The sequence below is a fragment of the Episyrphus balteatus genome, chromosome 1, assembly GCF_945859705.1.
Source record: "Episyrphus balteatus chromosome 1, idEpiBalt1.1, whole genome shotgun sequence".
Taxonomy (NCBI): Eukaryota; Metazoa; Arthropoda; class Insecta; order Diptera; family Syrphidae; genus Episyrphus; species Episyrphus balteatus.
The window spans coordinates 21198519-21225431 of NC_079134.1; the positions used below are offsets into that span (position 1 = coordinate 21198519).

The following is a 26913-nucleotide window of genomic DNA, read 5'->3' on the forward strand; positions in this document are numbered from 1 at the left end:
CGTAATTTTAAGAAAATGGAGTTCGAGTAAATAATAGGGAACAAAAAAAAAAAAAAAAAAAAAAAAAAGTAAATAAACAATATTAAACCATTTACCCAAGCGCAATTAAATAAAATGGAGTTGGAGGAGAGAAAATCTGTATAAATTGGACGGTTCGAGTTTAAATTTTATTAGTAGCATCCGAAAAGTCAACTCTGTTTTATATTCACATTCAAAATGAATCAAGAAATCCAACAAGAAATTTCAGAAATTGAAAACGTATCTGAATTCAATACTCTTATTAATATAAGAGAGTTAGAACAAAATCATAGATATCCAATTATGGGCATCAAAAAAGTGCAAACTAAATTTGGAGAAAAGCTGGTTGTAGATCTGGGTGGACACGATGTAAGTATATTTTGTTATTGCATTTATCTTACTATATTTGTTCCTTTTTGTTTTAAACAACTAAATTTATATTTTTTTTTTTTCTTACTTTTTTCAGATATTCCTTCCAGCACGATACAACAAGCTATCTGAAAAAACCATTCAATCTATTCATTCGCAGACAGCAACATTTTGTATTATTTACAAAGGCCCCTTTGGACGATCAGTGAAATTAGAAATTACAAAATTCCTTCCATAATTGTGAACAAAAAATAGAAATAAAAATAAAACTTTTTTCTTTAAAATTCAACATAAATATTTTTTATTTAATTTTTATTTATTTATTTTTTTTTTTTATTCTTTTTTTTTTTTATTTTTTTCATCATTCAGTAAAGTGTCATTGAGTTGTCATGAAACGAAAAGTATGAATTTTTAAATCTATGGAATATTTTTATGACCCCAGGCATATGTACTCTTACCATCTGCTCGTATATACCTTTTCGTGTCATCACAACTCAATGTTTTCTTATTTAACATTTGCGTATATATACAATGCTGTTTACTTCTAAATATATACATTTTCTTAAAAATATTTTGTTTCTTAATTAAACAATTTCTATAATCTCTTAATTCTAAATTATTTGTAATGTATTTTCTTATTCCCTTAGCTTTTTTTGTCACCTCACCGGTTTCAACTCTGAAGCAATATAATTTGGCTCTTAATCCCACGAAATCTGTCATAATTTTTGAGTTATTCTCGTCTTTAAAGAGTCCTAATACCTTGCCATTATTTAAAGGGAAATTATGTATGTTATCAATAGGATACTCAGAAGTATCAAACCTAGATCTCTCAGGATTGACAACATCATTATAAATATCTGCATAAAAGTCTTCTGTAAAAATGGAATAAATAAATGAATCTGTATCCATATAATTTAAACGAATTTTATCGCTGAACTTCGGTTTCATATATTCATAATGAAAATCGTACATCAACCACTTGGAGAGTTCTAGAACGACAAAACCTAAGTAAATAGGCTTATCAAGTGTGACACTTCCCTTACTCATCTCAATAGCACACATATTTGGTGTAAATACGCTAACGCTATGGAAACTTGGATGGGCAATCAGCTTTCTTGCTGAAAATTGGTTTCTTTGCGGATCCCATTCTGAAACAATTTTCACTCTTCTCCGCTTTTCCACATTCTCCATAGTTTTCCCATAAACACTATTGTTCATTAACTTAAAGAAGTCTTTTTCAAACTTGTTTTTGGCTTTTTTTCTAAAATCAGTATTAAGTGTTATATACTTCTCAAGCCAATTCGATTGGCTAAATTTCATCACACGATGTACTTTACTTAATACCATACCGTTAGAAATACATTGCTGCAACGTTTTCAAATGAATTGTATACTTTTTCTTCGAGTTAAGGTGAGCAATTAGCTTTGGAATTTTACATCCTGGGGTGACTATGTTTTCAGGGCAAAACGGTAGATCATTGTGTGAGTCATGAATACTCGATGGATAATCTAAGTCCACTTCTAATACGTATCCAACATCATCACCTTTAATGTTTAATATGTGCTCTGAAGTATAGAGCTCAGGATTATCCCATTGAAAATTGCCATATGGAAGAGATTGTGACATTGCCCATCCATACAAATTATTAGCATCAAGATACATTAAATATTCAGATGACAAATTTGGATTGTAGGTAGACATATATTTATTGTTAGCTACACTATTTCTGTGACTACATTGACATAAACCACCTCTTATTCCGCTTTTAAAGAAGTTGTACATATCAATATCGGTTAGTAGCTCTAATTTTATTTTTGTCGTTTTGAGCATAGCATCCCATGATAACCCAGGAGCTGTAAAATAATGACAAGGATCGAGTTCATAAATCGAAATACAAAGTTTTCTAAAACTTTCAAAAATATCCGCTAATAGAAGAACATCACTTTTGAGATACAGAACCATATAATCTTTCAATGTTTTACAATTAAAGTGACTCCATACCTTAAGAGCATGATTATATTCCTCATCTAAACATTCTTTATCTACCATTTTATTGTAAAACTTAGATTTAGATGGCAAAGAGGTTTCCTCAAATCGATCCCATGAATCTAAATGATCATAGGGGAAAACACCTTTCCTTTGCATCAAATTGAATGATTCGATGTTATGGAAAACGCTCTTGGTAAGCTTCAAATCATCAGGTGATAAATTTTTAGCTAAGGATGAAATGCTCGATTGAAGAAACCTATTAGAATCTAAAAACCGTATCTCGAAAGTGTTTTTAGCGTCTAAATATATCCGTTTGGATAAAGAAATATAATTTTCTTTATTCAATGGAATTATTGAAACATCACCTTGTATATTCGATAGACTCTTAACAAAAAGATGACAATCATATCCAGAAAAATTATGAAAAAGTACGGGGAAAAATTTAGGTACTCTAAAATTTAGATTACAATGACCGTGAGCTGGTCCTCTATACATCCCAGTGAGGTGACAATGGTCTCTTACCCTTACATCAGTAATCTTAAAATTTAACTTACATATATGACAGCATGGTGAATGTCTTTGATGAAAATCTTCTCTTATTGAGAGCATGGGTATGTCTTTTGGTTTTTGAATAACTTCTTTATAGAGATGAGTAAGATCTTCCACCAGCATCTCAACAAATTTATCTGATGAGTTCTCACCTAAAAAAAAAAAAATATAAAAACAAAACAAATATGTTATAAAAATAAAAAAGTATTCAAGCAAAAAGAAAATTTTTTTTAAATATGATTCTTACCGACAAAAGTTCTTTCCAAATTATATTTTTCATCAAATGTACATTTGATGAAGTAAGAAAATGCACAGTGTACATGTTGTTGAATATCCGTTGTTGATGAAAAGCTCGGGTTTGGTTGCTGCTGACTTATTGGGAGCAAAATGGATTCGAAATCAGCGTACACAACAAATGGAACTTCCAGTTTACGTCCATATTTTTCAAATTTAACTGAAGATTTATCTCCCTCTGGCATTATTGTAATTACCTTACAACACTCACTTTTGTGGTTTTTCATCACGTCATCACTTGCGAAATATTGTAAACAGCCATTACACAGATGACCATTTCTCATGTTTGTGGTTAGTTGTGATCTTATTAACCGAGAAATATTCTTGATCCATACATAATGTTTTGTCCCATCATTATTCTCACAAAAGAGTAAATTTATGTGTTTACTTTGTTCTTTTTTTGTGTGATAAAATGGACCAATAATTTGGAGATTATTTTTCTCACTTATCTCATATCCGAACACGTTCACGCTGATCTCAGGGTTGTTTTCCTCGAAGATTTTAACATCTCTTACTGCCAGAGGGAATATCATGTTTTTGAAGTTCAAAAGTCTCCCATTCACTTCAATTACATCATCAGCAATATTGTTTTCACACCTGTATGATGAAGTTCTCTGTGGTCTTGCTATTTCATCATTTTCATACATAGCAGCTACGATGCACCATTTGAAGCAGAATTCATCCCGGTTTTCGACGTTTATGCATGCGTGTTTATTTTTTATTATATCTGGTAAGGTAAAATGAATTGAGCCTCCTAGAGGTTGATATTTGTTTAAATTAATTTCAAGTCTGATGAATGAAAGCAAAGCCCATCCGCTATCTTTTTCTTGAAATTCCTCTAGTTTAATTTTGATTTCTTCAATCAATATTTGGAGTTTCTCTTCTATTTCGTTATTACTCAGCATTACACACATCTTCGTCTGCATGCTTTTAACATCGGAAATCAGCTCATCAGAATTTGGGTCCGACTTAACAAAATCGCCGAAAAGTTCAATATTAATCTTGAATGATCTTAATATTCCCATTTCATTTTCCAACAGTTCTTTGATCAATGATTTCTGCTTAGCAAATAAGACATTAACATCTAAGATACTTTCATCGATTATCTTTATGCTATAGGTCTTAATCCGATTCCTGAATGCTTGGTTGATCACGCTCACATTTTCAGAAAAAAGTTGCATGATTAATGCCTTGTGAGAAGCTTTTCTCTGATGTTGGGTCATTTTATTTCTTTCAACATTGATATTGCATATCTCGCAACGCTCATTATCTTGCGGTAGTTCATACCCATTTCCAGATGTTACTAGATCGATAAGGTTTTTATGTGAGGCTTTTAGTTCGTGCTCTCTCACTTTGTTCTCTTCTATATCCTCATCACAGATCTCACATCTTATAGTAGGTATCCTCTGAATGTTTTCTACCGCAAATTCTCCATCGTCGCCCTCAAAGAGTGTATCCAAAATGTTCTTGTGAGAAGATGTTGACTCATGCTCTTGCATTTTGTTTTCCTCAACATCCACATTGCAGATGTAACACCTTTCAAAAATAACTCTCGGTTTTTTGTTTTGAATCGCTCTCGATGTTGAGGGCTGTGGTGAAAGTTCCCTTTTCCTGCTGTTTTTATCAACATTTGCTTCAAATGAAATCCGTGGTTTCTTAAAGCTCACAGCTCTCGATGTAGAAGTGGAAGGTTGTGGAGAAAGCTCCCTTTTTTTAGTACACCTTTCATAAGTTACCACATCAACTCCAGCTGAATGGTGGTTTTTCGTATGTTCCACAAGTTTATCCTTCCTTGAAAGAACTTTTAAACAAATATCACATTCGAAGACTACTTTTTCAGCAGGATGAATATTTAGCTGGTGTCTAACCAACGACCTCTTCACAGTAAACGATTTCTGGCAAACTTGGCAAACGAACATTTTTAGGTACTTAAAGTTTTAATAAACGTAGGAAAAAAGAAAAGATCTGACTACTTTCAGAAAAATTAAATATCAAAACACAAAACGAATTTGATGTAATAAGATCTGACTACTTTCAGAAAATTTAATTATCAAAACACGAAACAAAACGGATTACTTTCAGAATTTGAAAATCGAAACACGAAATGGAACTATAAGTTTTTTTGAAAACACGAAAAACTGAAAATGATTAAACAAAACTATACTTGCTTGTTACACTCACGAAAATTGAATACCTTCTTACAAATCTTAAAACTGATATTTATGCTGTTTACCTGCTAATATATATGTATATATTTATATATATATATATATATATATATATATATATATATATATGTATAAATATATACATATGTATATAAAAAAGTCAATATATAAAAAAAGACGGATTTATTACGGTGCAAGAAAATGTGTTATGGTAATAAAAATGAAATTTTTTATTACGGTTATGAGAAAGGATAAAAAATGCATTCAAAACGTCTATATAACCCTCGAGAAAAAAAAAAAACAATCTTTTGTCTAATCTAGTCGAATGAAGAAAATTTTAATGACCTATAGCCCACGGAAAAAGTAAAATTGATTTCACTCTTCTTTTGGTAAGGAATGTGAAAAGATATAATAATGGCAGAGATAAATACAACAAATATTTTTAACGAAATTTTAACCTTCCTGAAAACGAATAAACATATCATACTTGATGAACACTATGAATATCTTATATCAAGTATATCCTTTCTCAGAACATTTGAAAACGTATCTTCTACTAATACTGTTTATGGCTGTCATTTCATAAACTGTCCATGGTCATCAAATATGTGTAAAGAAGGACCAGATACTTGTGCGTGCTACATGCTTGAAAATAGATTAGTAAAAATTAGAAAACTATTGTTACTATATAAAAGATTAGAATAAATAAATTATAAAAAGAAAACACATTGCATTTTTTTATTCAATCAATTATAAGATGAGCAAAAGAAACATTGTTGATGAATTACACAAGCCAGCAAGAAGAAATTTCAAAAGAAGACGAGTCATTATAAAAGGACTTGATGAATTGTGGCAAGCCGATTTGGTTGAAATGGGAGTCTATTCATCGGAAAATGATAATTATCATTATCTTCTTACAGTCATAGATGCATTTTCTAAGTTTGCTTGGACTGTTCCCCTTAAAAGTAAATCTGGTATGGATGTAACTGCTGCAATGCAAAGTATATTAAAAGGAAACCGCAGACCCAACAACTTGCAAACTGATGATGGAAAAGAATTTTATAATAAATTTTTTTTAAATCTGATGAAAAAATATCGAATAAATCACTACTCTACATTCAGTGCACTCAAAGCATCAATTGTTGAACGGTTTAATCGCACCTTGAAGAACAAGATGTGGAAGGAATTTAGTACAAATGGTTCATTTCGTTGGATTGATATGATAAAATCGCTAACTGAAACATATAATAATACAATTCATCGCACAATAAAAATGAAACCATCAAAAATTAATTTCTCAAATGAAAAGCAAATACTCTCTAAAGCATACAATCATATCAAACTTCATATTACACCCAAATTTCATGTTGGAGAATTCGTTAGAATAAGTAAATATAAACATATTTTTGAAAAAGGTTACACTCCAAATTGGACAACTGAAATATTTAAAATTATAAAAGTTCAACATACAAACCCTGTAACTTATTTGTTGGAAGACTTTGAAGGACAACCAATAAAGGGTGGATTCTATGATCTTGAATTACAAAAAACAAAATACCCGGATACATACCTCATTGAAAAAATACTTAAAAAGAAAAAAGATCAATATTACGTCAAATGGCTTGGTTTCTCATCTGAACATAATTCGTGGATATCTCTACCATAAGACGACTTATTAGCTGTGTTTTTTTTTTTTTTTTTTTTTGGAACTGCCATCCGTATCCTTAGTTGGCGTTTTCATACATTACACATATTGCTGAAAATAATAAATGGCAGTTTTATGTTTAACTGGAAGAGTCTACAAAACCTAAAGGAACCACAGAGAAGGAAGACGTTGTAGATGAAGAAAAAAAAATCGAAGAAATAAAAAAAAACCCAACAAAAAAGAAAAACAGCATTGAACTGAAAAAAAAACAACTGAAAAAAGAGAAGCAACTGGATACAAAAAAAAAATAACACAAAATGATTTATATGTTTTTTAAATTTTTATTTATATTGAAAAAAAAAAATATGTGCATTTATAAGATAAAAAATATAAAAAGAATTTAAAGAAAAAAATTGTTAAAATTAATTTGGGGTGGGGGTTCGACCTCGAACCCATCCTCTATCGCCAGCAGGTAAAGCATCTTCGCCCCATGGTAGAGCGCCACTAGTCTTCCAAAGTCCGGTTTTTCTCGGAGCATCCGCAGATACTCCCTGAACAACATCTGCAGCTCCATGTGCTCCCAGCACACGGAGTAGAAGTGTTCAATATATAACTCGAGTTCAGTGAACATTTTTTATTTTTTTAATTGTTATAGCTAATTGAAATTGTTTTTCTTAACTGATGGAAATCATAAAAATTGGGGAGTATTTAAACGAAATTTCAAATTTCTAACTCTAAATACTCTCCTCCTCTTTTTTAATTTTAAGATATGTAGGCAGGTACATATTTGAGACATTTTTTTTTTTTCTCATAGTCCAGTGCATTTATAATTTGACCCAGCAGTTTGTACCACCCCCAAATTTTTTTTGCTCATTCGATAGAGCATTGGCTGAATATTATTACCCTGATTTTTCGCACTCGTGAAATTCACCTTTCGGCCGCCATCTTGGATTTTAGTTTTTGTTCAATATCTCGATTTCTATTTATCCTACATAAAAGTTGTGTATACAAGAAACGTAGGCAATTAAATTTCGCGTCTTTTATGTTAAGAACACTTTTTCGATATTCTGACTATTAAAAAAGTTACAAGCCAAAAAAGTAAAAAAAACCGAAAAAAATGACAATTTTAAAGTTTTGAGGACTTTTTATCAAAATTATGAAAAAACGTTCCGAGAAAAGATTATTCACCTTAAAATTCTCTACAACTCTGCTATACAACTTTTTTTTCTATCTCTATAAATACAAAAGTTATTAATATTTTTTTCTGTTAAAAATGCTCTTTTTTGTTTGTGTTTTTTATCTTTACTTTTTTCTTAAATTTTTTTTTACCAAATCTTGAATTTTAAATGATTAGTGAGTATTTTAAAGCTTTATGTTACAAGAGAAAATTCAGGACCTGCAATTTTTTTATATTTAAGTCTCTTCATTTCGTAAAAAAGGGGTATTTTTTAACAAAAAAGTATTAATAACTTTTGTATTTATAGAGATAGAAAAATAAGTTGTATAGCAGAGTTGTAGAGAATTTTAAGGTGAATAATCTTTTCTCGGAACGTTTTTTCATAATTTTGATAAAAAGTCCTCAAAACTTTAAAATTGTCATTTTTTTCGGTTTTTTTTACTTTTTTGGCTTGTAACTTTTTTAATAGTTAGAATATCGAAAAAGTGTTCTTAACATAAAAGACGCGAAATTTAATTGCCTACGTTTCTTGTATACACAACTTTTATGTAGGATAAATAGAAATCGAGATATTGAACAAAAACTAAAATCCAAGATGGCGGCCGAAAGGTGAATTTCACGAGTGCGAAAAATCAGGGTAATAATATTCAGCCAATGCTCTATCGAATGAGCAAAAAAAATTTGGGGGTGGTACAAACTGCTGGGTCGTCCATATATGAACATCATAAATGCACTGGACTATCACTAAAATAGCCAATACCAATACAATTAGTGAGCATAGAAAAAAAAAAATGTGTCAAATGAAAAAAAGGATCAAGGATTTTTGTTTTTTCTCATTCATCTAAAAACTAAAAAGATCCTTTTCCATTGATCTCGCATTATCATCCATAAGCATCAACTACCTGCAATCAGGACGCACATCACGAAGCAGTGTATTTTCATAACTTCTACTCGTACACATTTCAACTAGGTACCTGCAGCCAGGACGCACATCACGAAGCAGTGTATTTTTATCACTTATATTCGTACACATTTCAATGCACAATTGCTTTGCCATAGCACCCTCTCATTCACACCAACCACATACAATCGCACCCCGTGTTTGACTATAGCACCCTCTCAGTTATACTTTAGGAATTTTACTCGTACACATTTCAATGCACAATTGCTTTGCCATAGCACCCTCTCATTCACACCAACCACGTACAATCGCACCCCGTGTTTGACTATAGCACCCTCTCAGTTATACTCATGCATTAAGATAGCACCCTGTTGGCACCCTGTGCACCCTCTGTCCCAGAACATACCAAAACATACTACTCACATGACTTTTTTTTATTGAATTTCTGACAATCTTTCTATTCATAAACGAAGGATACCGACCTGCGAAAAATATTTGCACATATACCTACTATGTGTATTAAAATTTATAAAAAAAATTAAAAAGGGTTTTATTTTCAAAGAACTTTTTTATAATAAAAGTGTTTGAAAAAAATTTAACCATTTAATTTTTAAAAGCTCAACATTTTTAAATGTAAAATTATATTTTCTTTATTTAATAGCCTATATTGTTGAAGGTCAAATAGAAAAAGGTTTAAGGTCTAAATTGTCAAAGTTTTAGAGAAAATCAAATATTTCGATACAAAAATTCAGTTTTTATCAAGGAAATTATGTGAATTTGAAGTAATTTTGGTTTTCTTCCAAACCAGTAATACATAACTACTTTTTCCCCTTCTGAATATAATATAATATAATTTTATATTTTATAACTTGTTACTTGTTTTTTTGTATAGCTTCGTATGCATTACCGACAAAACCCTGGCCCTATGGCTTTATGTGCAATTGCCAAACTCAATTGGGTAAATTTTTTTTTGCAAAAAACTGTGCTAATGTTGAAAGGTCTATTAATAGTGTCAAATAGGTTTGAGTAAAAAATTGATAACTTCAATGTTTTCGAGCTTGACTTGCATTTTGCACAATATGCAAATTTTTGTTTTATCGAGCAGTTCTTAAGTAAAATTTTTTCTTCTTTTATTAATTGTTAATTTTAGGAGAGAAATAATTTTATAATGAATCTTTGACTTTTCAAGTTCAAAAACTAAAAACAGTGCCCAAATTCTGTATAACCTTAACTCCGACGATATGTACCTATAAATTTTTGAATGACTATGAAATCAATTGTATTCCATCAAAACAAAAAGAGTTTTTTGACGTGATAACGTCTTATAAATCGATGAACCATGGCAGCCACCACAAAAAAGTGACGCCATTTTCTAACGTTACACTCTCGCACTTTCGCAGTGCGGCAAAAAATTTCAATTAAAAATTAAAAATAAACTATTAGCGATACAAAAATCCTCTATAGCTTATTTGAAAGATAATAACCTAAAGCTTAATCCAAATGAAGGATTTTTAAAAATTCCATCATTTAATAGGGTAAACAGGGGTAAAACGGAAAAATGAAATTTGAGCTAAAATCTAAACGCGAAGTTGTAGAGAATTGATTGATAGATGAGATTAATTTAAAAAATAACTGCATTTAAGAAAAAATTCTAAAAAACTTTGAAACTAAGCTATAACGTTTTGTTTGAACGTTGTACACGTGTTGGGGCAATGACAAAATGATGATTTTGGGTAAAAGAATTTTTTTTTGACAATTCTAAAGATACCAGGTGAAAGATGAGGAAAAAAAAATTAGGCGTCTATTACGGATATTTTCCAACACTCTGTGTTTTGAAATATGATTTTTTGAAAAACACCTTGTTTTTTAGGTGTATTTTTGGGTAATTTTTGATTTTTAGCTTTTTTTTTTGGAGCGTTCAAAATTCTCAAACTTATAAGACATGTAGGTTTTGGCCTTATGCATACATGTGCAAAAACTTGGAATCGTTTAGTGAGTTTTGACTGAATAACGGAAGAAACAAGTTTAAAAAAAACACGTTTTTTACCGATTTTCATCGTATTTTATTTTTATCTTTTTTTCTTTATACAGGAATAAAGTATATGGATGAATGATAGGCCATGACTACGACTATATGTGTGCGAAGTTTCAATCATTTTCATAAACACAATTTTGAGATAACGGTAAAATAAAATTTTAGAATTCAACAGGTTATAACTTTTGACCAAGAGCAGATAGAAATTTTATTAAAACAAAACAAAAAAATTGATTCCATAGCCTGAGAACATACATAAAAATAAATGTTTGTTTTGCTTTTTTTATTGAAATTTGATCGAGTTAAAAAAATTCTAGCTCTTTTTGTAGATGTCTCATAGACCTGATCGATATACATATTTTGAGATAAGACAATAAGCTTTCAGATGGTATAAAATTTTTTATAGGTTGTTTTTTTTTTTGATGAAAATGATTGTTTTCAATAAATTATTTTTATACTTTTTGCGCATTGTAAAAATTTAAAAATGGTTTTATTCTTAAGAAAAAATACTTGGCTTTTAAATTGCAAGCACACAACCTGTTTTCTGACGACGTTATAACGTAAAATCATCGTCCGTAAACCGGCTTTACAGAAAACCTCTTTTTTTGTGAAAATCATAGTTTTAAAATTTAAGAAATATCCATTTAATCGAAATTTAACTTTAATTTTTGGAATAAAACGTATTTAAAACGTATTTAAATAACAAGAGCTCAAATTAATCTGAATGAAAACCAATTTCTCTTTATCAAATATCACCGAGCATTCGGTTATAAAAAATGTCATTTTCCTTTTTGAACTAAAAATTCAAGGTCAATAGTTTAATTTCTATTTACTAATTTGCTCACATATTTGAACATATTGCCTAGCACCTTCATTTTGTAATTTTCAATATTATAGTTGCCTACATTATTTTTTTGTATTTTTTTTTTCTTTTGTCTCAGGAATATTATGACCCTACCATTATGTATAAACACAAGCACCATGTGTTCTGATTGAATTCTTTTTTGTAAACATGTTCCAATTTTACCTGCCTCTTGAATTCATTTTCCTCCATAGTCACGAACAACAACTAAATAAAATACAATAATTAACAAAATGTTCAACATCATTTGTACATTACCCGAAAAACATTACGTGTTTTGTGTGTATTTTTGTTTGTAGTGACATCATCAAAGATTCAAGGATATAATGGTGTTGCTAAAGGATATGTTTTACATACCTTTAAAAGCACACACATGTTTTGCTTTCCCCCTCCTACTTTCATTCTCTTTACATTCCTCTGAAAAATAAAATCAAAAGGTGTACATTTCACAAGTCTTACAGTAGTCGTTGTTGTCGTCGTCCCGTCTGCTTCTTTTTGAAAACAAAGCAACATCAAAGGAATTCCATTTTGTTTGCCAAAAGCTAACACAAAAACACCGCCTGTCCCCATTTGTGTGCCACACCGCTGAAATGGCGGATAATGGTCCGGGATTACTTTGTTTTTTTTCCTTCTTTTTTTTTTTTGTTCTTTCTCTGCACATTTACATGTTAATTTTTTTCTATGTTTTCATTGTTTCCTTTGGTCATTCGTTCGTTTTTGAGGATTCCATATATTATTTCCTTTAGAAAAAAATGTTGCAACGGGGCCATTGTTGCATGAATAATAGTTTCTTGTTGTTGTTGTACTTTTTTCCTTATAAATAAAACATATACCTACTCGTTCTACCTACACTTAGGTACTCATCCTTGCAAAAAAGCACATCATACAATGTGTTTCCTTGGACTAATTTCTTTTTTTTTTTTTATTTCAATTTTTTTTTTTTAGTTTCTTATTTTTCAATTCGTTAATTTGATAAAATGAATTTACATAATTAAATGCGCATCCTTCTGAAAGGAGCACGACTATACAGTAAGTTCTTAAAAGATTAAGCGCCAAGCTGAAATGAGCTTGAGTGCAAAACTCTTAGGGGCATTACTTTGCACGCTTGCATTATTATGGTGGAATTGAGGGAACTAAATAGTAAATTGCAGAATTGTACCATATAATAAAAACAGCATTAGTATCTATCTATTTACATATATAGAACAACAACAACCATATCTTAGTGTTTATAATTTTCAAGGCGTGAGTAAAGAAGCTTTTATGGTATTTTCTTGCGCAAAAAAAAAAAAAATAAGAATAATTAATTACTAAGTCGTATTAATGGAGTTTTATTTTAAAGTTAATTAATGTTTTTAAAGGTAGAATATTTAAGTTTTTAATTTAAGAGTTCCGGAAGAGACTGCAACAGATCTTAAGGTAAAATGTAAAATAGAACTAGAAGATTTTTTACATTTGAAGTATTTATAGATAAGGAATGACAACACTCAATTTTGTATGGAAACGCATAATATTTATTTACGTTCATCAAACAGTTGCAAAGAAATATTTCGCTAATATCACTGGTCGGCAACGGATATAGAGCAATAACCAAACCCTACTTTTCGGAATTTTGTGTACATGAGTCCGAATCTGAAGTCAAAATTTCACTGGCACGTCACGTTTTTGAAATAATTGAATATTAATAGGTCAAAAACGCGTTTTTTTTGAGTACATTTGACATCGAATTACATCACCGTTAATTTTTTTTTGTAAAACTACTTATTCAATCTCAAAACGCCATATTAACACTACCTAAAGGTATTTATATTTTTTCGAAATTATTTTTTTTTCTCAAAGATATTGAAAAAAGAAATTTATGATAGATATCACAAAATATTGATTATTTTTTTTTTTCAAAGTAATGAATGGTTTTTTGAATCAAATTCCATCTTGCGTCTTCTGATTTGGACTTATAAAGAGCAACATATTACGAAAAATATATATTTTTGACTAAACATAAAAAAAACTCAATTAAATATTAGTTTTTGACGCTTTATAGCGAAAATAGTGATGAGTATAGCGTATAGGTCAAAAACTAGACGTGATAGAAAAAATCTGTAAACAGTTTTGAATTCAGCACACTAAGGTCAATCAAAATCACCTTATAAAGTTCTTGCTCCCGACTTTTTTTAGTTTTTTGCCGACTAGTGTATTTAACCAATTTTGTTTGTTATATGTATCTCGATGTTGTCAAAATCAATTATGTATGTCAATCATACATTTGTTTGTGTTGACGATTTATAAACAAAAGAGTTGAGCAAAAAACTTGAATAATTAAAAATCGGTAATCGTTTCACAGTTTGAGAATCTTCAAAGCTATTTGAAATTGAAATCATGCCTGATTCAATATTTCCTAATAGTGGAGTGAATAAAGCTCTCTGATTTTGATGATTTTTTTTTTCAAACGTCGATAATTAAAAATACTTTAAAGTCTGTAGATTAAAAATTGCCGCTGTTGCCGTTTTGATTTTTTAAATTTAATTGAACATTTTTGTGAACAACCAAATTTTTTTTTCAAGAATTTTACTTTAATTTCATAAATTTACCTACTAATGAAAAAAGATTGTCTAGGCAATTAAAGTAAAACAACTATATGGAAGTGGAGGACAATCTTCCATCGTTTAGGCGATAGGTATATATGCAATTTTCTCACAAATTGAAATAAAACACAAAAAAAAAAAGAATCATGTGTGCAATTCACACGTGGTAGAAGTGAAACCTTAAAAAATCATTTTTCTTGAAAAAAATAGAAAAAATCTTCCTATTTTTATTCCATCACTTTCAAATCCATGTTTTTTATATGACAACCTATATAAATTTTATATCATCTGAAAGCTTTTTGTCTTAGCTCAAAATATATATATCGATCAGGTATATGAGACATCTACAAAAAGAGAAAGTTAAAAATTAAATCAATTTTTTTTTTTTTAATTTTTTTTTAAATATTTTGTGTTACATTTTATACTTCAAAATGATGTCTGTAAATTTTTAATAAAACTGACTTATGCTTTGATGAAATATATGAAATTAAAAAAATATGTCAATTTTTGAAAAACGACAACGCCATATTTCCGTTCTCCGCATTTTTTGAAAAAAAAACTAAAAACGTAGTTTTGTAAGAATAAATAAGTCTACGTATACCAAATTTAATCCAAATCGTTGGAGCCCTTTTCGAGAAACTTGCAATACATCGATATATGCGTTTAAAAGGAGATATTATAAAAAAAACGGGTCTAGGGAATATCGTAAAAAGCCTCTGTACCAAATTTCAAGCAAATCCATCCATCAGTTTAGGCAATAGCTCGATGTACAGATGGACGCACAGTCGCACAGACCGACGGACGGCATGACGAAAACCACTTTTTTGATCTTCTCCATCATCGTAATGTTGGTTTTGATTAAAACCTCAAATTTTTTTTCTACACGAAACCAATACTTGCCCTATACCTAGAGCAAGTAATAAAAAATTAATTTTTTTTTTTTTAAATTCAACATTTAAATATAAAGTAATTTTTTCTTCATTTAATAGTCCTTAATGTTGAAAGTTAAGTAACAAAAGTTTAAAGTTCTTATTTGCCAAAGTCTTTGAGAAAATCAATTATTTCAAAGCAAAAATTCAGTTTTTATCAAAAAAGAAATTCCCATGAAGTTGAAGTAATTTTAAATTGTTCTCTTCTGAATTCAACCGATAATATTTATGGCCAATAATTTTTTTTTTAAATAAATTCATATTTTACTAGGAAAAAGTTTGAAAAAAAAGTAATTTAAAATTTTTTAATTACATTTTTTTTTTCCTTAAATTATCTAGAGAATCTATTGGTGTCATTTATTTCATGAGATTTAAGCAATAAAAATGGTTTAGTTCAAACAAAATTTTAATTTCAAAAATCAATACAGCAACATCGGCAATTTTTAACCTATAGACGAAGTATTTTTAATAACCAACTTTTGACAAAAAAAAAGATCATCAAAATCAGAGCAGTTCGGCCGGGTCCCTAATAATTTGCTTTAGTTACTCCACTACACTCCGCGAAATAATTATAAGGACAAATTTATTTGATTCGTGTTAAGATATGTAAAGGATATTATTTTGTATTTCTTTTATGAATAAGGAGATATGTATATGGGGGATTGTTTCTCACCATTTGTTTTAATTTAATTCATTAGAATACAATAATACAGTTATTTTTTCCGGGTCTGGAGCGAAATAATTATAGGGACACATCTGATTTTTGCACTAAAAGTGAGGTTTAGCGAGATCAAATGTAAACAAAAGTAGGCAAAACAGTTAGAAAATGAATTTAAACCCATTATGACCATTTCATAAGTTAAATTTTTCGGTTATTTTAAAATAAGGCGTGAAAAATCCTTGATCCAGGCAGAAATGGGCAAAATCGAGGCCTACCATGAATAGGGCTTGTGTAAATGGGAAAAACTGGAGGATTAGAAACGTCCGATTGTGTAATTGATAATTTAATTTACAAAGGTGACATGTATGTTTAAGTAAAACGATCAGGGAGGAAGCCTTTGGTCGAAGAGAGAGCCAAAAGTGACAAAAAATTAAGTATTTTTCGTAAGAATTTGACAGTAAGAGAAATTTTCGAGAAAATGAAATTGGAAGTGAGAGTATGTTAAGTGCACTAAATAATGGAGGTGGACTAAGCCCATTCCTGTGAAGGTAAATGGTGAAAAACGGCGCTCTTGTCGAGACATAAACTTGCCCTCCTTCGCCTCGGCAAAAAGCATAGGTTCTGGGATGAAAAATGGAAAAACTTTTAAGTTTAACTTATTTAATGGTCATAATGGGTTTAAATTCATTTTCTAACTGTTTTGCCTACTTTTGTTTACATTTGATCTCGCTAAACCTCACTTTTAGTGCAAAAATCAGATGTGTCCCTATAATTATTTCGCTCCAGACCCGGAAAAAATAACTGTATTATTGTATTCTAATGAATTAAATTAAAACAAATGGTGAGAAACAATCCCCCATATACATATCTCCTTATTCATAAAAGAAATACAAAATAATATCCTTTACATATCTTAACACGAATCAAATAAATTTGTCCTTATAATTATTTCGCGGAGTGTATAAACAGTTTAAGAAAATAAAACTTTTCATAGAAGTCGTGTCAGTCTAGGTGACTTAGTGCGGTTGCCTCTTTACTCAAAAATGGAATTATTTCAAAATCTTGAGTTATTCAGTCTAAGGAAGAAAAAATTGCAATTGAATGAATAACCATTTTGACATTATATGAAGAGAGCCAACAATAAAAAAAACTTCTTCATCTGACCCAAAGTTATATAAGTTATAGAGTTTTCATTTTAAAGCTAATAATGAGCTCTTTTGATAGTACCAGTTACAATAGTAGTATATGTACAGAGATGAACTCATTAATTTATATCCCCAAAGAGAACAGATCTGATAAATACAAAATTATCCTCGTTAAAATAATATTAATATATGATTCTTCCTCAGTTTTCTTATTACAATTAGTGTCAGTTTTTTTTTTTTTTTGTAGACCCAGAATATAAAATAAAAACTTTCTACCATTCGTTATAAATATATTTCTTTTTCATTTTTAAAATAAAATATAACATTCGGCATATTTACATACACATATGCATACAATTACATCCTGTATTCATTAAGGATTTTTAAAAAACAATTTTTTTTATGAAAAACTGCGTATTTTGCTGCTTCGGCTTTCCATTTAACCAAAAGACTATAATACCTACCTCGTTATAGAAAACGTCGGTATAGCCAGCAAGTGCCAGTAAAAGCCGAAATAATTTGTTACCCAGTTATACCATAATAAAATCTACAGGATCCAGATTCAGTTCGGAATCTGGCAAAATCCAGATCCTTTTGGGTGAATATGAACGAAATGAAATATAATATTAAAATGAATTTGGAAAAGTTTCACAAGGGTGACGCGCAATGGGGGAGTTATTTTCGTTTCTCGATTTTTTGCTTATTTTTATTTGTTTTTTCCTTTTTTTTTGTGTATTATTATTTTTAATTTTGAAACAGACTCAAACAAGCGGAACTTGTTTGCAAACGGCATTCGTTATCAAGCCAAAAAAAAAAAAATATGTCGGAGTGGGATGATGGTGGCTTGCTGTGTACTCATGGTTCCTTTTTTGTTCCCTCCCTTTTCCTTTGCCAGCTTTAGGGGTTGAAGGAAATTTAAACAAAATTCTAGGGATAAAAGTCGCGCAGCGTAACTCGCAGAAGAAATTAATTTTCCAAATCATAAAATCCAAATATAAATTTGTAAAACTTTTCATTTTGATTATTTCTTCGTCGACAAATTGAATTCTCCCAAATGAGAGAAGAAGAAGAAGAAGAAGCAACAACAAAAAAAAGGACTCCATCATCTATTTTATTTCTGATCATTTTTTTTGTTCGTCGTCCTTTATTTTACATCGGGAACGCGAATGTTGAGTGAGATTTCTCTGTCTCTCTGAAATGTGACACAGCGTGATGGCATAAGGCACATGCTGTTTTATGCTCCAAGGCATCCCCAAATATATCACTTTCACAGAGAACACAAGAACCGAAAAAAAAAAAAATGAATTAAATCAATATTGAGAAAGGTTTCCTTTTTGGCTTACTGTTTAATTTATGATCCTTGAGAATTATCAACACTTTAAGTGCGAACATGGGAAGAGTGTTAAAGAGTCATCATCGTCATCATCATCGTCATCAGTATCAAAGAGAAGCAATAAGAACGTAGGCGTTTGTTAATGAAAAACGTTAAAGGATACAATGTAGCGTGAAAATTCAACCTGAGCTATTTCGGTAACATATGCGAGGGCTCAATCTGGATTCATATTAAAAAAAAAATCCATCGATAGTGTGGGAATTTTCGATTGATTGTTTTTTGGTGCCGATAATCTTTTTTTCAGAAATATTTTAACTAAAATCCTTTGGTACACTGTTATCCTTTCAGGAAAAAAAAACATAGGTATAAAATTTTATATTTTTTGTCAAAAAAGTGTATAAAAATAAAATTTAAAAACTTTGTGTTTTAAAAATATTAAAAATATTGACCAAAACTTAGAAAACCATCTAAAAAAGGATAACAAAAAACTTTACTCGAAACAAAATCTTCCTTGAGTGTGTTTTCCAGTCGATCAATCTCAAATGATGCTAAAATCGAATGTATTTTATATATTTTCTCTTATATAAATTTGTTTGCCAAGCTTTCAGTTTAAATAAAAATATTGCATTACAGAAAGGATGAAACATCAAATGGACAACACAGGACTTCATGAAACTTTATCTTTTCAAGTCCAATAGTATCTCCTTTTGCTCATGAAAAACCTCCTCTTTTTGCATTCAAATACACAAACATACATCAATTTGAAACTAAAAGATGCCAAAAGATGCAAAAGGGTTTTATTATTTCTTTTCTATTTTTTTTTGTTTTTCAAATCTACATGTCGATGTCAGTCAAATATTTTTTAACTGCTTTGTAAACTGATGATGAAGAAGAGACAAAGACAGACACTGAAGAAGAAAGAAAGAGGTCAAAAGACCTTTTAAAAGATTCTTGTATATTTAAGAAAGTCGAAGAAGTACTACGATGCGACTGATGTAATAAATTGAATAAATTGACATTGATTAACTGAATTTGGCCCAAAGGCAAAGGACTCTCTCTGTACTCTTAAACTTTCAAGAGAATTAGAGTTTTTACCCTTAAACAAAAAAACTAACTAATGGGCTTACCAATAATGATGAAGTGCAACTTGTCTACGAATTTGTTATATAATGAATTTTCAAACTGTTTTCTTGTGTTTTTTATTTTTTCTTCAAATTGAAAGATACAAATTGAGGAGATTAAAAGGATATTGAAGAGAAATTGTTTAATTTTTTTTATAAAATAAATTGTGAGTAAAACTTGATTTAAAACTTAGGCACTTGGTTAAATTTTTTATAATGATACCTACTTTTTTTAGATTGGCAGTTTTTTGGGATAGGAGCTCATCAAAAATTAATTCAATCAAAAAAGAGAATTGAGTTATGTATTTTGAAAAAAAAGAGTTATTTGCGTAGTGTTTCTTTTGCTAACCTTTGTTAGAAAATTTTGTAGAAAGTGCAGATTTTTCTTTGAGAAAGAATATTTCGTGTAAATCGGCCCAATGCCAGTAAAATTCTGGTACCTCTATCAATGTGACCCTTATACATAAACTTACATAATTTAAATAGGAAGAAAATAATACAAGAAGATTAAGTAGTCTTTAATTAAAAAAAAAAAAAATTCTTAATCACGAACAAAAATTGTTTGCGAAAAATGTTCCACATACGCCACAGTGAACGAAAATTTAAACTTTCAAAATTGTTACAAAATTTGAAACCAGACTCAAACCAAAAGTAAATGAGAGGCATTTTTCTAGGACCAGGGGTTTAGTCAGGACATGCATGTTTTTTTTAGATTTATTAAAGCAAGCATGTTTTATTAAAACAAGCAAATGAAATAGCATGAAAAATAAAATACAAAAAAAAAAAAAAACATGCATGTCCTGACTAAACCTCTGGTCCTAGAAAAATGGTTAATACCTTTTTGAAAACGTTGTTTATTGTACACAAGAACCTCATCAAAAAAATTGGATTGAAGTCTATATCTAAAAAAATGGCCTCATAAGTCAACACATACCTACCTATTTCAAATGATGAAAAACTTTAACCCTCTTGGGGCGCCATCTAGTGTCAAAATAAAAAATCTAAAAAAATTAGAGAGGATTTTTTTTAATTATTTAGAAACAGTTTTTCCACTTAGGAACTTGATTAAAAAATAATGAACGCCCTAATGTACATGCTATATGGAGTGTTGAACAAAAAAGTTGCCAGAGAAAAAAAAAACTGTAGTCAACTATTTAATAAATATAGAAATGAGTTCTTCTTTAAAGTATATCTGGCCCATGACTTTACACTGAGAAAAAAAATAAATTGAAGTTGAAACGTCGTTGTTTCAAAGTTGAACTACTTTGATTTATGTGACTTTAAGATGCGAAACCATCAAAAATTAACCTATTTTCCACGTTGATTTTAAAATGTTCATCTTCAACGCAAAATCATTCCGAATTATAGTTAAATCAATGTCTTTTTCATTGATTTCACGTTGTTTTATGGTGGCTTTTCCCTTAGTGTACATATTTAACAATGATTAGAAAAATCTTTGAAAATAATTTTTTTTTTCAAATTGTAACGTAATCGGTTTTTAAAGTAGAGTATATAAGTTAAATTAAAAAAAAAAAATATTCTCATGAAATAATTTTTGTATGAAAACTTCAGGTCTTATGATAAAACTCTGAGTTGTTCTAAAGCTTTTTATGAAACAATTTATTATTCAAAATAAATGTTAAAAATATATAAAATTTTATTTATTTACTACTTTATTTGTTTTGCTTCTTTTAAGTTCAGTTTTTAATTAAAACACATCTTTTGATATTTTTGAATATTTATTTATTTTTATCCAATATAAAAGAAAAATAATAATTGTATTTTACAAAATTCTACAAAAAATGAAAAAATTGTCATCTCTTCTCTACTTATTTGATTAGGTACTTACTCACCTTTATTTTATGTTCATTGTTTTTTTTTTTTTTTTGATAAATCAGTAAATTAAAAAATAACGAAAAAAAGGTTTTTAATGATAAATAATTTCGAAAAATAATTTAATATTTATTAATTTATCAAATAAAAGTGAATGTCCAAAAATTGATTAAGAAAGGAATATTTTTTATCTTGCTTTTTAGTTTCCAATAGTTTTCAACAGTTTGTAGATGTGAATTATAAGAAAGTCAGTCTATGCATTATAAAAAAAATTTGCGACAGTTACACAATAAACAGTTAGGAAAGTAGTAAAATTGAATTAAAGTAATGGATTAATGAGATGTAAGCGCATATGATATGAAAAAAAAAAACAGAATTAGAAGAATTTTTTTTGTACAAAATTTTAAAAAGTAGAAATTTTAAAAGACGGAATAGAAAAAAAGCAAAATTTTCGTAAAAAAAGGCCAAATTTTGAAGCCAGAATTTTGACTCGCTCCCTGTAAAATTTTGTTTTAAATGATTTCGACCTCAAAACACAGCACATACCTACGTCTTTTGATTTCTTGTATGATAAGCAATTTTTAGAAATACTTTTGTTAATTAATTTAGTTTTGTTTTAAGAAAAATTCAAAAATAAAAAATTGGATAACGTTGTTGGATATAAGAATATATCTTATGAGAGATAGATATCTATATCTAAACCACTTTAGTTGCAACTATCTCACTAAGATCTGTAAGAATTCTACAAATCATTAGCATCAATACTTTTTTTTCAAAAACCATAATAATTTCAAGTAATCATTGATATGGGTGGGGCATCCTATCATCACGGGTGGCACTGTTGAACAATGAATTTATTATTTTTTCTTTTCAATTTCTTTCATGATTGGACTTTTATATTAACAATAGCAAAATTTGTTTAAAAATTAAATTCTTTAAGGAACTAATGCAAACTTAATTATTTTTTAAAATTTTCTATTGTAAGTGGTGGACAAAACAAAAACATTATTTGCTTATATTCAAAAATATTAATTTTTCATTAAAAATCATTTTCTTCGATGAAAAAAATTAGTAAATATGTAGGTACATAATATAACTGGTTTTGTATACCTATTTTTTACTTGCGATATAGGTACTATATATCAAGTTATGCATTCGTACAAAAAAAAAAAGTTGAGATAACATTTTTCCATGACATTACGATGGTAGACAATGCCAAAAAAGTGGGTCCCGGAAGTCTGTCTGTCTGTCTGTCTGTCTGTATAAGGAACTAGAGCCTAAACGGATGGACCAATTTATGTCAAACCGGGTATGCAACGTTATTTGGCGACTCTCCAGAGGGGTTTTTGGAATTAATTTTTTTGGACCAAAAATAACGGTACTTGTCATATGCCGATTTTAGTAAAATTGAAATATCTCAAAAACGGCTCTAACGATTTTGTTTAAAAAATTCAAGTGTTAGTTTAAAGTTAAGGTCTATCTTCTAATAAAAAAAATTTTTTTTGAACATCATTATTAACGGTACCTGCCCTAGAACCGTTTTTTTTTAAATCAGATTATCTCCGAAAGTGCTTATTCGATTTCAACGAAACTTTTTGTGAAAAAGCATTTATATAATTTTAATATAAGCCAAAAATAAAATTTTGAAAAAAATACTTTTTGGATTTTTAAAAAAATTTTGAAAATTTTTTTTTGAAAAATCAAATTTTCGAAAACGGGACATTTAATTTTTTTGAAATTTTGTTTTTAGATGTTGATTAGTGATTTCTACAAAATGGCATACCAATTTTATTTTTAAACTTTTTTTCCAAAAAATTATTTATAAAAAATTAGTTTTTTTAAAAAACGGCTCTAACGATTTTGAAAAATTTTTTTTCTAAAAATGCATGTTAATATATCAATCAAAACTGCATACTTGTTTTGGAGGGCAATTTAATTTCAGATTTTATTTTTTTTTTTAAAACGAATTTTATTTTTTTTCCAAATTTCTATATAAAAAGTCTTAAAAATTTAAGCAACTTTAACACTAAGAGCAAGTTCGTGCGACCCCAGTCGTGCATTTTATTTATAATGGGATTTGTTTTTAGGGACATTTAAAATAAATTCAATAAACTTATGATTCACGGTCTAATTTATTCCATAGTAACTTTTCATTCTGTTTGAATATATATCAATCACCTGTAATAAAACCAACTTGAATGATTAAGACATTGAAGTAATGAAGTAAATGTTTTTTAGGTTTCAGACAGCCTATTTACTTTTTGCTCAGAGAAATAATTACACCTCAAACTTCTATGTTTATTATTATTACACGGTTAAAAATTCTGGAGTATTTTTTTAATACTTTTGGGTTAAATATAGGTCTACACCATAAATGTATTAAAACTTAATACATGACAAATAATAACATTTTTTAGTTAATACAAAATGTATTAAGATTTAATATAGTATTATAAAAAAATAATACATTTTATATTAGAATTTAATAATGGTGATCTAATTGTCTCTGTTTTATCTGTTTCACAAACTGTGGCATGTAAAATCTTACTGCCTATCAAATTTCATCTGCAATGTATGCGTTTTGCTTCGAAAAAACACAAATCACCTTCAAATTAGTACAAATTTACGATTTTTGATTAAAATTTTTTTTTTTTAAAAAAAGGTACCTCAAACAATGGATTTTTTTCTATTTTAAAATGGCTGCTCCTGTCTTTTGATTAAAATTCAATATTCTTGTACTACAATTTAATACTTTTTATATTAGTTTTTAATAAATTTGTATTATATTTTAATATAAATATATATTTAAATGTAATACAATTATATTAAAACGTAATACAATATTTTTAATATATAATATGTAATACAAAAATGTTAAAATCTAATACAGCGGTATTAAAACTCAATACAAGATTAGAATTTAACCCACGGAGGTTATTTTCTAATAATTTTTGTATTACAAGTAGTAAATACTTAATACTTAAATATTGAAATTTAGTACAAATAAGATTAAAAATAATTTTAATATTTTTGAAGTATAAAAATTCAATATTTTTTATATTGAAAATTGCTTTAGTACAAGAGTTGTATTAAAAAACACTCCAGAATTTTTAACTAAGCTTTGATCAGCTTTTGATACTTTAACGTACTTTACAAACTGAGGTTCGAATTATTTTTCTTATTTTACTTCAAAACCCTTGTCTTTCATTTGAAAGCCTCCTTAAAACAGAAACGCTTTGTCAATAAAAACTTTAAAATTTGATTATAATTTTCCCCCCTTTTTCCAAAGTTAATTATTTCAGATACACTACGAGAAAAAAAAAAACGTTAACGATGTTTAAAGTTCAGAAAGTAAATTACAAGAGTGAGGTTGTCTGATGCACTGAGGGAAAAAACGCAACGTAAAATTTAATTTGGTTAACGTTGATTTAAAACGTTGAAAAACCTAACATGAAACATCTTTATATGTATTAATATTCAGGACTTCAGTTTTTTTTTTGCATTTTATCACCCCAAATTCCCAACAATGTGATAGCTTGTTGGTAAAACATTAATCTCGTGACCCGGTACCCGGAAGTTAAAGGTTCGATCCCCAGCGGCTGAAAATTTTTTCTTTTTTCATTTAAATTTTCAAAGTTGAAACATCTTTGATTTAAGGATGTTTTATAACTGTAAACCCCTTTAAACATACGATGTTCTACATTGATTTTAAAATAGTCATATTTAACGCAAATCCTATTTCGAAAATTAATTGAATCAACGTGGTTTTCTTTGATTTTAAGTAGTTTTTCTCCCTCATTTAAATTACCAATAGATTGTGGCTAACATCATACTCGGCGGAACTAAACCTTAAATATTTCACATAATCTTAGTTCTCAGTTTTTCTCCTCGTTTCCAAGAAATAACGTTTCTTACTTCTTATATATTTTTCCAATTAAGTTTTAAAAACTGATTAACAACCCGCCACACTTTCGTTCTTTCTCAAAAAAAAAACCACTTAAAATTAGCCCCCATCTCCTCTGTTTTATATACCCGACACCATAATAATTTTCCCTCTTAAATATTCTTCATCAAGTGGTTTTATTGCATTCAAACACAAAAAAAAAACAAAATAACAACAACAAAAAACTATACCATCTCTATAATATATAAAGTTGGTGCAAGCAATTTTCCTAATCGACCACCCATTTGCCAACATTTAGCCTGCTCATAAATTATCCTTTTTGTCCTTCTTAAAAGCAAATTCTCATTTCTTCGTTTTAAATTTAAATTTTCTCTCGCTTCCCCTCTTTCAACTATTAAAAAAAATAAATAAAAAATACACACCAAACAAAAAAAAAAGCAACAGTAAAAACAAAGAATAATAAAAAAAACTAAAAAAAAAAAAAAAATTATAATAACAACAACAAATAAACATAAACATAAAGGATATACAACAAAACAATAAATTGCCATCACTTAGAAGGTTCTTTACCCTTCTACTACAAAACTACCAGAGAGCTATATAAGACCATAAAACAACTTCAGGGGTGTTAGTGTTATAAAAACCATCCGTCGTCGTACAATCTTCGTCCTTGCCGTTAGGTCTTTAGTCGTCGTGCGTTTTGGTTTGGTGAAATGCTATGGTTTGGTCGTCATAGTCGCCTTGTCATCATCATCTGACGCTCTCTTAACAAGGAGCAACTTTGATTATATACCTCTATATAGCAAGCCTTTGGGGCTACCCTAAAAACCAAACTACGACAAACTGGACCGCAAGAATTCTGCAGGACTCATCAAGTTTTGATCATTAAATTGCAATTTACATGGTAAAACTTTTGTTTTTAACACAAATACATACACATACTTATACAAAAAAACAACCATATACAAAAAAAAAACTGTCATGATGTATAGAAGAACGGAAGGATTTATGCCACCGACTTAGCTCATCTTGTGATGTTTTTGCAGCCAGCTTCAAGTGCCAGCCCAGCCTCAACACAGCAAGGACAATGGGTGGTATGGTAGAAAATCAATGGAAGAAAAGAAAAGCAAAACTTTTGCCCAAGAAACATGCAATAAGGATGTGATATTGTGATTTTGTTGTTGTAGAGGAGAATCAGAGGATCAGGACGAGGATAATATAGGGAGAAAAATCATCATCATCATCAAAATTTTTGATGATGGTGGTTCATTTGCCAACCAGAGAGTGATGAGTTTTCTTTTTACACAAAAAATAAATAAAAATAAATACAAAATGATACACAATCACAGTGTATCCTTTTTATAAGCCCCCTAAAGATATATAACAAAAAAAAAAAAA

The 26913-nt window shown here is 29.0% G+C and overlaps 2 protein-coding genes across 2 annotated transcripts in view; both read left to right on the forward strand.

Annotated features, from left to right (window-relative positions):
• Window positions 1–26913, forward strand: part of LOC129905734 (protein turtle) — a 703160-nt gene that overhangs the window by 278107 nt on the left and 398140 nt on the right. The gene's annotated exons all lie outside the window — the stretch shown is intronic.
• On the forward strand, window positions 130–636 carry LOC129905736 (uncharacterized). The gene is made up of 2 exons (XM_055981302.1): window positions 130–387; window positions 485–636. Exons 1-2 carry the CDS (start codon window positions 217–219, stop codon window positions 623–625), a joined length of 312 nt encoding a protein of 103 aa, XP_055837277.1. The 5' UTR covers window positions 130–216; the 3' UTR covers window positions 626–636.

What these genes read in the sequence shown, in the direction of transcription:
- LOC129905736 (XM_055981302.1), top strand. Translation starts at nt 217, where the DNA reads ATGAATCAAGAAATCCAACAAGAAATTTCAGAAATTGAAAACGTATCT. An exon ending in TAGATCTGGGTGGACACGAT is followed by an intron (nt 388 to 484) that starts GTAAGTATATTT and finishes TACTTTTTTCAG; the next exon opens with ATATTCCTTCCAGCACGATA.